Here is a 13,944-nt window from a genome sequence, read left to right on the forward strand (position 1 = left end):
CTATAGGCTGATGTAAGTAATTACACTTAAAATAAATGTCACGGTTTGAATTGAATTCACAGTTAGTTGCTTCTCTCTCCCGTTTCAAATCTTCTTTTCCCCCCCGTTTCAAATCCCCCCCGCCCCCCGGGCATTGCTTTCTCTCCCGAAAGCCCCTCTGTTTTCTCTCCCCCTTCATTGCATCCAGATCTCTAGAGCTTCTCTATCTCTTTTGCAAAAATTGTGGTCATGTAACACTTCTGCAAATATAATAAAGGAAATCTACATAATAGTGTAGCTCTCTACGAGGGGAGCGCCTCCAGAAGATTGATGAGGAAAAGATAAGATAAGATAAGTTTTTTGATAAATTCTAGATGATTCCCAAAAAGTAGGGTTCCTGCATACAAGTAGGGACCTGCTGCTAACAGATATGACCAGGCCAAGGAGGCTCATTAGTACGTATTGCAGGGACTGTTAAATAAAAGAAACTACTAACTATAAAGGTTTTGGGTTCCGGAACCCCCAAATTTATTTTTATTTTTTAAAAAAAGTTCAAGGTTCATGGCCCACTTACAACCCAAATTAACCTAACAGACTAAATAAAATAACATAACAGGCTAAATGAAATAATTAGGCTAGACAGCCCAATGCATCGGCCCACTGTGGCAGGCCCAGCCCCTAGAATCACTTCAGAGAAGTACATGGTTCGAAGTACTCCAGAAATGAAGCGTCTCCTCTCACGCGTTGGTCTTCTCTTCAGTCTACGTCCAGAACCTCGAGCACAGCACCCCTAACGCAGCCCTAGCCTCGCGGTCTCCGCTTGTGACAGGTCGTTCATCGTCATTCATCGAAGGGAAATCGTCCAGAACTGCGGCCGCGGTCATCGTAAGTTTTTGTTTTGAGAAGCATATGGGTTTAGGTTCTCTTTTCTATAGCTCATATATTGTTGTTGTGTTTTTGTATACTTATAAAAAACAAATATATATTGTTGTTGTATTCCCTGGCTTGGCAAAACGTTTGAATTTCCTTTTCCCTGAAAAGCATATTCCAAAACAAAATTAGCGTTTTTATCAAAGTTCTATTTTTTATTGTTTATCTAGTTCTTTCTACATTGGTTTCTCATGTGGAACCATAGAAGTTTACTTCTTGTTGAGGACCCATTGGTGAGTCGTGGTTGCTGATTTTTTTTGGAAACCAATTTGTATGTAATTTTTGGTTGCTGAGGCTATGCTAATGAGGCATGGTTGCTGATTATTTTTTTTTTTTTTTTTTTTTTTTTGTGCCCATCAGCTGTTTGATGGAAGTCCTGAACCAGTTTCTAGTGTTTTTTTTATTTTGTGCCCATCAGCCTATTTTGTGCCCTCTTGTATATTGTAATTTTGGACTTGTAAATCAGTGTAGGGATGCTAAAATATGCACTTTATGTTTAAAATGAACTATTTTAGTGAGCATCATGAGGCCTTCCTAAATTTTCAGATGAACTGAGGCAGCAGACGCCGTGGTGGCAGTGGTTTAAAAATGACTACTTTTATAGAATGTGATCAACAGAACATGGTGGCAGTGGTTTAAAAATAAGAAGAAAAAACAAAGTTTTAAGGCCCAATCTCTGAAAATAAAGTTCCCTCATGAAGACAGTGAGGATTTCTTTTTTTTAAAACCCAAGAGTCGCGACCACAATTAGTAAGCATCCCGAAAAATGGCAGGAACCTGGACCAGTATCTGATTTTTATTTGTTTAGGTAGTAGCAGTTGGTGTTGTAGTGGAGATTAGACGTCGATAGCATTAGCATCCAAAGCTGAACCAAAAATGTTACTTCTGAGAAACCGCCTACTCCCTTCTCCTTCTTTGTTACTTCTGCCTAAATCCACATCTTTCCCCCTCTCTATCCCAACCCGTCTCTCCCACTCCACCCGCCGCCAATATCCAACCCAGAATGCAACCTCAGCCTCTACCTCGAAGACCACTCAAACACCACCTATCTCCGATGCCGCCCGGTTTGTCCGGACAATCCTGTTCGTTCCGCCCGGAGTTGACCCGGACGAGGTCACTGACGACATGGTCCTGCCTGGCTCAAACATCGTGGTCGGACCCTACACGGGTGACTCCCGGATTAAGGAAGTGGAGTTTGTGAAGAGCAGCGGAAGGGCCAAGGATTGTCCCAAGGATGACCGACCTGAGTTTGCAATTCTGGGTCGCTCTAATGTTGGCAAGTCTTCGCTTATCAATGCCCTCGTTCGCAAGAAAGAAGTTGCTCTTACATCTAAGAAACCAGGTTTTGGTTTTAATTCATCCCCACCCCACAAAACAAAAGTAGTGTTTTCTCTCTCTTTTTAGTAGTTTCATAGGATTTGGTCTCTGGTTGTTTCTAATTTGTTGTGTTATTTGTGCAGGAAAGACCCAACTTATCAATCATTTCTTGGTAAATAAGAGCTGGTATATCGTGGATTTGCCTGGTTATGGGTAAGTCCGGGCTACTAACTCTAAACAAGTTTAAAATTCAATTTTTAGCTTATTTTTTAAACCTCTTTACTTTATGCGAATTCAGTGGATCAATGTGTAGCATATAAGCATAGTTAGTTCGAAGAGACAGACTAACGTGCATTTCAAGGATTTGAATTTGCCAATTTGTGTCTGTGTGTAGATATGTTCATGTCATAATATATCGTTTGAACTCATCTCCAGAAAGTTTTGATCTTTCTACTGGAGTATGGTTAGCAGGACTGTGTATCTTGCTGACACTTGGGTTGAGACTTGATAATCCTTGGATTCTTGATTTCTGTTATATTCCTATGTGATAATAAATATATAGGGCTCTCCTTGAATGCTCGATGACTGTCTTTTGAGAAATGATTATTTGATCTGTTGAGATCCTACCCTTTTGGGGGGTTTTTTTTGCCACAGTGGGTGCATATTGCTATGTTTTTCCTTTCCTTTTTTCTTTTTCATTTGTGTGTGCACGTATGTTATATGGACAGTGCACAGAACAAGCATGCATAGCAATCTCTCCATGGCTGCATTAACAGCTAAAGTGCGTTACATGAGACCGTGTTAATTATCTCCTGCAAAATTACGTGTTGATTTTTGTGTGTGTGTGAAGGTTTGATTTTATGCTGGGACCCATTAAGAGGTGCCAAAAATATTTAGTCTGTAGTTTTCTCAAGGTTGCCTTACCCAATGATTGTTTTGACGATGTGCAAGTGGCATTGCAGTATCACGTTCATAGTATTTGTGGACTACTTACATAGTGGTCTTGTTCCCCTTTATTTCCTTTTCGATTAAAACAAAAATATTGTTGCAGAAGTGTTTCACTGCTGTACGTGAGACACAGATTCTCTGTTCTGAATGTTGTCAATTCTTTTTTTTTTTTTATTGGTAAATATATTTTATTGATCGTAGGAATAGGCAAAAGCCCAAGTGCAGGGTCATGAATGTTGTCAATTCTTCTTCGATGGAGGGTCTGATATCTAGTCCATCAAAATATTTGATCTCTCCCTCGGTTATGGTAGGTCAAAATTGCAGAACATGGTCAGTCTGGGAGTGAATAGAACTGAGCATTGTCCTTTTCCTCTTTGGGGCTGGGCATCATGAACCAAATGGTGCTAGTGTTTTCCTTTCAAATTTATTTGTTCATCTGAATATTGAAGATTGCTTCCTTCTGCTCTTTTGTAGTTCTCACATTACCAACATGCATACTTTTGTTTGTTTCTGGTTTATGACCATCTAGTCACTTTTAGTCTTAAATCAAACCTGTAGAGGAACCTGCGTTAGTATATCTGAATGAAAAATGGAACATCAAGCATCATTTATGTGGACAAGGATATACTTATAAATAAAAAAAAAAAATTATGTAGAAGGATATTGTGATCACTCATTATGGTCTTTTGGACTGTTAAAATAAACTATAGTGGGAAAGGAATTTCCATAGCAATGAAGGTTTTATTGCCTGTTGGGTTTTGGGAGCTATTTCGCATGTCTATAACCCATTCTTGTAGGTGAATATTACAATATGAGAAATAATTGTGGCCATTTCCATATAACAGAAGGATATATGTGATGGAATGGAAACCTTAATTATCTTGTTTCTTCTTTCAATTCAATATTTGATATTGATACCCGGCGATAATAGAATATCTTCAGCCAAATTGATGCTTAGCAGTTCAATTCATTTGCAGGTTTGCTAAAGCCCCAGATGCTTCTCGAATGGATTGGTCATCTTTCACCAAAGGCTATTTTTTAAACAGAGATACTCTTGTTGCTGTCCTTCTTCTTATTGATGCAAGTGTTCCGCCTCAGAAGATTGACCTGGACTGTGCTAATTGGCTTGGACGGAACAATGTACGATTTTCTGTAGTGTAAAAGATAATACTTTCACTATCACTTGGTTACACAGCCACAATGCTAATCCCAGTACTTATCATGGTATTTCTACCTTTTTTCTGTGTGATTCAGATACCGTTGACTTTTGTTTTCACAAAGTGTGACAAAATGAAGGCAAGCAAAGGAAAGAGGCCCGATGAGAACATCAAGCTTTTTCAACAGCTGATCAGACAAAATTACCGGGAACATCCCCCATGGATCATGACCAGCAGTGTCACTGGTTTGGGCAGAGATGAGCTTCTCCTACATATGTCACAGCTAAGGAACTACTGGGATCAATAGGAACATTTTCAAAGCCAGATGTAAGAGAAGGTAGGCTTTTTATTTGAAAGAAAGTTTGCAAAGCCAAAAAAAGTACATCTTTGTTATAACAATGCAGAACACAAAAAATCCCAAGGACATGAAGTGAGTTGTCTATGGTGTTATTTTCTAAGGTTCATGTCCTGATTGAATCTTTTTGAAATGTAATAGAGATTTGTACATTGACTCCGTGATGAGCTACACCATTCTCCGTATGTATATAAATGCATGATATGAGGTGCTTTCCTGAGAGATTTTTGTTCATAGCGGTCAGTGTGTGAATGGCCTCTTCTTTTAGGAATGTGACGTTCCCATATCTGATTATTCTTTTTGTGTTTGAGCCAAATCTTAGCGAACCTACAGTCTGTTAAATAATTGCATTTTTCATTCCTTGTTATATTTAAATAAATGCATCTTCAATAACTATATATGATGGGGGTCTTTAGTTGAGGTTTTTGTTTTCTTGCTCTTGAAACTACTATTCCAGTGTGTCATGAACCGTGCATTAATGCTTCATGAAGTCTTCCACTGTTGCTATACGATTCCCTAGCTATTGGGTACATCAGGTCAGGGATGCTTGATGCTGGTTTGTTTGGATTGCAACTTGGAGTTCGGTCCTTCTTGCTCTATAAGGAGACTCTATATTTTACAAGAAGACTTCAGTGACTGACGGGGTTCTAAAAGTGTCTCCGGCAACAAAATTATAAATTATTTTTGGGCGTCCCTGAAAGTGTATCTCGTGATGAAACAGTTAGTGTTAGTGGTTACCGGCCGCTATCTTTCATTACAACGATAATGTTTCTACCCACCCTAGCTATTGGGTACATCAGGTCAGGGATGCTTGATGCTGGTTTGTTTGGATTGCAACTTGGGAGTTCGGTCCTTCTTGCTCTATAAGGAGACTATATTTTACAAGAGGACTTCAGTGACTGACGGGGTTCTAAAAGTGTCTCCGGCAACAAAATTATAAATTATTTTTGGGCATCCCTGAAAGTGTATCTCGTGATGAAACAGTTAAGTGTTGGTGATTACCGGCCGCTATCTTTCATTACAACGATAATGTTTCTACGTTTGGGTAGTAAGAATATCTGAAAAATGTTGAGAATGTTTGTGAATAGTTATAAGTAGAGATTGAAGTGGATTTATGGGTCCCATTGAGAGTATGAGTTGTTTGGATGTACGAAGTATGTTGAGTTGTTGACTTTTGGATAGATAATTGAAAAGGTGTGGGTTCCATCAATGATTGATTTTTTTTTTAATGATGATTTTATTTATATATAATAGTGATAAATATTATAGTGATTTTATTTTTTATTTATATTTATTTATATATAATAGTGATAAATATTATAGTGATTTTATTTTTGTATATATATAATAGTGATAAATATTATAGTGATTTTATTTTTTATTTATATTTAATAGTATTTATATTTAATAGTGATAAATATTATAGTGATTTTATTTTATTTTATATATAATAGTGATAAATATTATAGTGATTTTATTTTATTTTATATATAATAGTGATAAATATTATAGTGATTTTATTTTTTATTTATATTTAATAATGATAAATATTATACTGATTTTGAGAGAGACTTTGGTACGAAGATGGTTCATTGTGTTTAGCATGTGAAGTATTTTCATCAGTACAAAAATACTTGAAAAGTGTTGAGAATACTTTGGTATCCAAACGTAGCTAGCTCACGAGGAAGCCCCCCTCTGACCACCTGCCGGCCGCGGCCGGCCTTGTTCGCTGCAATTGATTCAAACAACAATTGAACAATTAGCTAAACTTCTTGTAGTTCAAACGAAATGAAATATCTCAAGTACTCTCACTGCTATTCTTTACTTTATTATATACTTTTCACATTTTTTTTTACTATTCATTACTTTTTACTTACTATTTATTCTTCTATTATTACTTTTTCATTATTTTTTCACTACTATTTACAAGCATTCTCAACACTTCTCGTGTATTCTCACTATCCAAATATTTTTATAAGACAACTCTGTCTACCGTTTGAGATTTTTATTTGAAAGATATGCATGGTAGGAAAAATTATACTCAAACTGGTAGGAAAAATTATACTCAAACTATCTTAAAGAAATGATAATTGTAAGTGTCGTGTAATCATTTTTAAAAAATTGAATAAATATGAGACTTATATGAAAAAAAAAATTAATTTTTTAATAGTAGATCTCACTTTTTTTCAAGAACAATTATAGTAATACCGATGATTAACCGATAAAATAAACCGATGCAGTATAAATGTATTATTTTATTTTTTTCTTATTTTCTTTTAATCATTTTTTACATAATTTTAAATATTTTTAAAAATAATAAAAAATGTCAATTCATTAATATTCACTTCTTAATTATTAAATAAAATTTAAAAATAAAAATAAAATAAAAAAGTCAATAGGTATTTTTATTGGTCAAATTTTATCGATTTAACTAGTAGTTTTCTTTTTTAAAATAATGTACGACGCTTACATATTTGACGACCGAATATAGCGTTAGTATTTTTGCAATGAAACCTAACCGATCCTTGAATCCTTCCGCTAATGCCCAAAAAACATCCTCGAATGAAGGGTTGCCATGTCGTATAGGATATATGTTGAACCGCGTAACACAGGACTCTGTTTCAGACCCTCGTGAACTCGCCCAAGGCCCTCCTCTCCCAGAACTCTCTCTTCCAGACTCGCCCGACCCTCTCCCAGAACCGACCCTCTCCCAAGACTCACGATTATCCATAACACATCAATCTCCTTCAACAGGCATTATTTGCTCAGCCAATCACCAATGGAGAGGCAGCATAACCGCTTTGCCACATTTAGTCCGATCTCTGCGACTCCGATGAGCAGGATGGGTGAAAATGGAAGTTCTTTGGGCAAGACCCTATACTCTCTCTGAATGCCACTAACTGAATCTGCAAAAATTAGTTAGCAGGAAGAAATGTAGAATCCTTTCAAACGAGCAGGATCTCTTCGCAAGTACCATCTACAACCAGTGTTACCATAAAGGGAAATTAGGAGATGGAAACTTGAAAAAGAAATTTTTAAGTTTTATATCAATCAGAAGCAACGCCTACAATTAACTTAAGAGACGTAATTCTTGCTTCAATTAAAGGCTGTAGGCAGGGAATCATTACAGCATTGTGACACTAATGGAGATGCTTTTTATGAGGATGCTTTTTATGATGATCTTGACATTGATGCAGTGGAGGCGCAGGCTACCTTGCTTCTCAAACAGAAATTTGAGCTTCCTCACCCAAAAACCCCGATACCCAGTTCTCCATCATTTGATCTTGGGATAGAATCGAGTGTATATTAGCCATTACTAGTCGGGAACTCTCAACTTTTTAGATCGCAGATTTCTTTTTCTTGTTTCTCAATGTAAGAAAAAGTGAAGGTACAGAGGTTAGGGAGGAGCCGGGAGTAAGGGGAGGAGGTTCTAGTTAATACAGACTCATGTAGAGAATATCTTCTAACCTGTCCTTCTAACCGGTTGGTGGCACGATGAACTTGACGGCAAGAAGAGAACCAGAAAATTGAACGTGGGAAAGAAGACAACCATATGAGGCAAAAACTCCATGTGCTCATCCTCATCTGTTTTAAGTTGTATTAGACTGACGTGGCCTCTTTCTATTGGGGAGCGTTAAACCCCATTTGGTACCAAATCCTTTCCGAAGTTTCAATTCGGAACATAATCATTTTTGGAGTAATGTTAGATGCAGTCATGTGTTATGTAAATGTCGCACATTCTTTTTGAAAATGAATAAAGTTTACTATTAAAAAATTAATTTTTTCTTGTGAATATCATATTTACTCATTTTTTTTCAAAATGAGTATGCAATTCTTGCACATTCTATGACTATTAGGGTTACAACCCGAGCAACCTGTTCAACATTTGGGACCGACCCGACCCGACCCGCACTTCTTGATCAGTTGGACAGAATCGACCCAACCCGCATATTCTTGATTGGGTCAGCCCGTGGGTTTTTTTTTCTTCGTCTTCAAGCCTCCTTTTTCTTCAAGCATCTTCTGTTGTAAGTTCAAGAGCCATAATATTTCAGATCAAAAGCTTTGTTTTTGTTATGAGGGATTCAATGCATTTATTGTGTTTAACGAGCCATTGAAAGTAAGGAAGGAAAGTTAGAGAAGACAGGTTGATTCTTCGGATTTAGGTTAGAATGTTTTGCAAGTCTGTTTGGAAGAGAAAAGTGGATGTTGGAGAGGAAGTACTTACCCGTTGCGAATTGGAGAAAAGAGAGAATCCATCCCATCCACCAGTTCGTGTTGTGAGAAAAGTCAAATCGACGAAAGCAACATGTATAATTAGACCACACATCTCTCGTAGATAATACTTCGACAGCAGCTTTCAGAAGTAATTTTCGGCTGGAAAATAAGTCCAAAGAAAACGAAGAAGAATGTGATTTTTCCTTCAAAAATAAGAAAGAGACAGCAATCAGTAAATTTCGAGACCTTCCGGTCATTAAAAATGGGGATAGGATTTCATCTACAGATTTTATAAGCGGATTGTACGAGTCGAACCCGACCAAGAGTTAAACCCGTATTTTCGGGTAGGGTCGGTGATCATAGATGGGTCAAGTCAGTCAATTTTCTGCACAAGCCTAATGACTATAAATATCATTTCTTTTAATTAAGATGCGACAAGAGAAAAAAAAATTTGTGGTGTAATTAAAGGTTTTACATTGCAACTTATCTTATGAATTGGCTAGTTTGACTTGGCTAGAGACCTATCCCATGCAGCACTCACGACAAAATAGGATACAGTACTTGGAGGGATAATAAAAGTAAAAATAAGTAGAATTTTTCTTAATCAATGGAAAATGAGCCATTATGTACAAAACAGTAGTGCTACTTTAACCATTGGATCTAAAACATGAATTCTCTATTCCCTTCTAGCAGATCAAGCTCGACCATGCAATGGCAGAATATGAGAAATCCTAGGATACAAGAGGTAATTAAGGACGTGCTATGTATGTGTGATGCACAAAGTTTTAAATACCGTTACGGTTAAGGCGCTGAAATGAAATATTTTAATATTAATACCATTTTGGATATCATTTCGAAATAGTCTATATATAATAAATTAATTATATATGTATAAATAATATTTCAAAATAACATCAATACAACTCTTAAAAAGTTAAAATACATATTTATAAAACTCAATAATACTTCTAAGTTCTCAATCTAATTATTTAAAAAAATAATCACACATCTTCATTACAAAAATGAGAGTAGAGATTTGATTTTCAGTCATCGAGAAAATGAGATTAAAAAAAAGTTAAGAAAATAGTCTTCATATGTGAGAATTGGAGTGAAAATTACCAAAATGTCATAATTTTATATTAATTACAAAAATTCACTAATTTTGATCGGACATTGAAACCAGCCGGTATTAACCGAAACGCACCAGTACGACCCGTATTTGACTCGATACAAAGCATATATCTTCATTGTACCAGTCACTATCCCGGCACGGTAAATAAAGGTCATATCAGTCGAAACGACACAGTATTTAAAACTCTGATCACACTACAAGAAAAAATAGATTTTGTGACTACTTTTATTTTCGGAAACTGTATGTATGTGTGTGTGTGTGTATATATATATATATATCTTTTGCAGCACAAACTGACAATGTAACTAGGCTTTGTTTATTCTACAGTATATTTTGACCTCGTTTGGTTACGCAGTTCAAATTAGATGAGATGGAATGTTTTGTTGAAAGTTGAATAAAATATTATTATAATATTTTTTAATATTATTTTTGTTTTAGGATTTGAAAATATTAAATTATTTATTATATTTTATATGGAAGTTTAGAAAAATTATAATAATTATATGAGATGAGATGAGATAATCTAATTTTGTATAATTCACCACTAGCACCCGAACGCCTCAAGTCTTCTCTGATGTTCGCGCTTCCACTCGAGAATGGCATCGTCGCCTTGGACATGCCTCAACACCAATTCTCAATAAAGTCCTTTGTCAAAACAATCTTCCAGTCGACAAGCATAATCTCCATTACATTTGCTCCGAATGTCAAATGGCTAAGAGACATGACTTACCCTTTCATTTGTCTCAAAATGTTTCTACTCTTCCCTTAAATTTAATTTTCAGTGATGAATGGGGTCCCTCCTCTGTGGTTTCTACCACTGGAGCTAAATACTATGTCAGTTTTCTTGATAATTATTCTAAATTTGTTTAGTTATTTCCAATGAAATTTAAATCCGATGTTGAAATGATATTTCTCCAATTTCAAGCGTATGTTGAGAAACACTTTGAAAGAAAAATTAAAGCCATTCAATCGGATTGGGGTGGTGAATTTCGTCGCTTGAAAACATATTTCAAACAAACAGGAATCAATCATCGTTTAGCCTACCCGTACACTCACCAACAAAATGGCACTATTGAACGTAAACATCAACATATTGTCAAAGTTGGATTAGGTTTGTTAGCTCATTCAAAATTGCCGCTATCCTACTGGGAAGATGCATTCCAAACCGCAACATATATCATCAATCGTCTTCCCACACCTGTCCTTAAATACCAATCTCCCTTCCAAATTCTATATCATCGACAGCCGGACTACACATTCATGCTTGTATTTGGTTGCAAGTGTTGGCCAAATATGCGTCCATACAACAAAAATTTAATGAGCTTTCGGTCCCAAACATGCATCTTTCTTGAATATAGCATCTGTCACAAGGATACAAATGTCTTGATCCATCAACAAAAAAAGATTATATTTCAAGGCATGTTATCTTTGATGAAGCAATTTTTCCACCCATCAAAAGCATCTCATCTTACTCCAATTCTGTCCAAATCGTGTCTCTTCCCTCAAATCTTACTGTTCCAAATCAAACCAGATTTACATATTTGAAACTGAATTCTATTTCCACTAGCACACACTATGCACCTTGTCTTTCTTCTTTTGCAGGGATAGATGCATTGAGATCAACTCAACCTGCCGCTCCATCTTTAGTCTCAGACTTGGTTTGCAATCAGCAACACACTTATGCACAGCAAGCTTCGAATACTCATCCAATGCTAACGAGGTCCAAGAATAATATTCATCAACCTCGAAAGCATTCAGATGACTATATTCGTTATCCTTTTCCAAAGGCCTTAATCACAGAAACTGCAATCTCAAATCATGAGCCAACATGTTATACGGAAGCATCCAAACATGCACATTGGCGTAAAGCAATGAACCGAGAATTTGATGCTCTCTTAAAGAATGGAACTTGGTCTCTAGTCATTCCTCCCAACAATGCTAACATAGTCAGATGTCGCTGGGTCGACCGTGCTAAAAGGAAAGCCGATGGAACTATTAAGCGTCACAAAACTCGCTTAGTTGCCAAAGGCTTTCATCAACAAAAGGAATTGATTTTTTCGAAACCTTTAGTCCCATTGTAAAGCATGCAACAGTTCAGCTAATCCTATCAATTACAGTTTCACATGGCTGGCCGATACTTCAACTTGATGTGCAAAATGCATTTTTGCACGGTGACTTACAAGAAGAGGTGTTCATGACTCAACCTCAAGGCTACATTCATCCAAAATTTTCGAATCATGTATGCAACATTCACAAATCACTTTATGGTCTATGCCAAGCTCCACGTGCTGGGTTTTCCAAGCTGTCGAAAAAACTCAAATCTTTGAAATTCTATGAAATTCAAGCCGATAATTCTCTCTTTATTCTCAAAACAAAAACAGAAGTTGTTTACATTTTGATATACGTTGATGACATATTAATTACTAGTTCAAACTCTAATGCTATCAACAGAACCATTGCAAGCTTGAAAGAGTCCTTTCCTGTCAAAGAGCTAGGCAACCTCCACTTCTTCCTTGGAGTCGAAGCTGTTCAAAGTAATGAAGGTCTTTACCTCACTCAAAGGAAATATATTGTTGATTTGCTTAAGAAAAGCAAAATGGATAAAGCCAAACCGTGTAGCACTCCAATGGCTTCCACTTGTCATCTCATAGCAAACGATGGTACTCCATTTGAAGATGCAAGGCTATATCGATGCATCGTTGGGAGTATGCAGTACCTAGCCTTTACACGACCAGACTTGGCTTTTGCAGTCCATAAAGTGAGCAAATTCATGCACAAACCTAAGGAACCACATTGGCAAGCTGTTAAATGGATACTTCGGTATCTTAAGCACACGGTTTCAACAGGTCTATTAATTACCAAAGCCAAGGATTTCAAATTACAAGCTTATTCGAATTTGGATTGGGCAGCCGATAAGGATGATCGTCGATCGATTGGTGCACATTGCATTTTTCATGGACCTAATCTCATTTCTTGGAGCTGTAAACAACAACAAACAATGACTAGAAGTAGTACCGAAGCTGAATACAAGTCACTTGCAAACACAGCAGCCGAATTAATTTGGTTAAAATCGATCCTATCTGAGCTTGGGATTCCTATGCATCAACCACCACTTCTTTGGTACGATAATATTGGCGCGACATATTTATCATCCAATCCCGTGTTTTATGCATGCACAAAACATATTGAAATTAATTTTCACTTTGTTAGAGATCAAGTGTCTCGGAAACAACTCTCAGTACAATTCATTTCAAGCAGGGATCAATTAGCCAATTCTTTGACAAAACCATTGCCGCCTATTAAATTTCAAAATGTGCAATTCAATCTGAATGTTCGTGATCTCCCCTTCAGATTGAGGGACCGTGTAGAAGATCAACTGCAAATTGAAACTGATACTGAAAATCAGGCTGTAACAGATGAAGTACAACCAACTAAAAATACTGGAGGCCGAAAATCAAACTCATGATATGGCAATCAATAGTGCCGAAACTGGTGCTTCAGTTTAAAGATGGAGGAGATGTGATCCTGCGGTTTTACATTTGATTTTGTAACTGTAAAGTTTTTAAATTTAGACTTTCAAATACTGCATAAGTTTAGGAAATCTGTTTCTTGTACTCGTGTATATATACACCTATGCAATCTGTCATTCTTCACTTAAGAAAGTAGTAAAAGTATTCCTTGAAACTAGTTTCCTATTTTCTTACATCTCAATGTAAGAAAAAGTGAAGGTACAGAGGTTAGGGAGGAGGCGGGAGTAAGGGGAGGAGGTTCTAAAACATGAATTCTCTATTCTATTCTTGGAGATCAAGCTCGACCATGCAACGGCAGAATATGAGAAATCCTAGGATACAAAAGGTAATTAAGGGTGTGCTATGTATGTATGTGCATCACACTCAAAGTTTTAAATACCG

At 36.5% G+C, this 13,944-nt stretch overlaps 1 protein-coding gene across 3 annotated transcripts; it reads left to right on the forward strand.

The window, feature by feature from the left end:
- The first annotated feature begins 688 nt into the window (after positions 1–688).
- On the forward strand, positions 689–4,906 carry LOC121244643 (GTP-binding protein At2g22870-like). Of its 3 annotated transcripts, none has more exons than XM_041142805.1 (5): positions 689–869; positions 1,718–2,251; positions 2,370–2,439; positions 4,152–4,314; positions 4,429–4,906. In XM_041142805.1, exons 2-5 carry the CDS (start codon positions 1,786–1,788, stop codon positions 4,636–4,638), a joined length of 909 nt encoding a protein of 302 aa, XP_040998739.1. In that variant the 5' UTR covers positions 689–869; positions 1,718–1,785; the 3' UTR covers positions 4,639–4,906. The 3 variants fall into 3 exon arrangements, with proteins under 3 accessions (XP_040998739.1, XP_040998737.1, XP_040998738.1); XM_041142803.1 differs by having other exon boundaries at positions 689–864; positions 1,456–2,251; XM_041142804.1 differs by having other exon boundaries at positions 689–864.
- Positions 4,907–13,944: the final 9,038 nt, after the last annotated feature.

The sequence above is a fragment of the Juglans microcarpa x Juglans regia genome, chromosome 8S, assembly GCF_004785595.1.
Source record: "Juglans microcarpa x Juglans regia isolate MS1-56 chromosome 8S, Jm3101_v1.0, whole genome shotgun sequence".
Lineage (NCBI taxonomy): Eukaryota > Viridiplantae > Streptophyta > Magnoliopsida > Fagales > Juglandaceae > Juglans > Juglans microcarpa x Juglans regia.

Excerpts from the sequence above, each read along its gene's own strand:
- LOC121244643 (XM_041142805.1), top strand. The coding sequence starts at position 1,786 with ATGTTACTTCTGAGAAACCGCCTACTCCCTTCTCCTTCTTTGTTACTT. Across the intron at positions 2,440-4,151 it reads GTGGATTTGCCTGGTTATGG|GTTTGCTAAAGCCCCAGATG; the intron begins GTAAGTCCGGGC and ends ATTCATTTGCAG. Across the intron at positions 4,315-4,428 it reads ATTGGCTTGGACGGAACAAT|ATACCGTTGACTTTTGTTTT; the intron begins GTACGATTTTCT and ends TGTGTGATTCAG.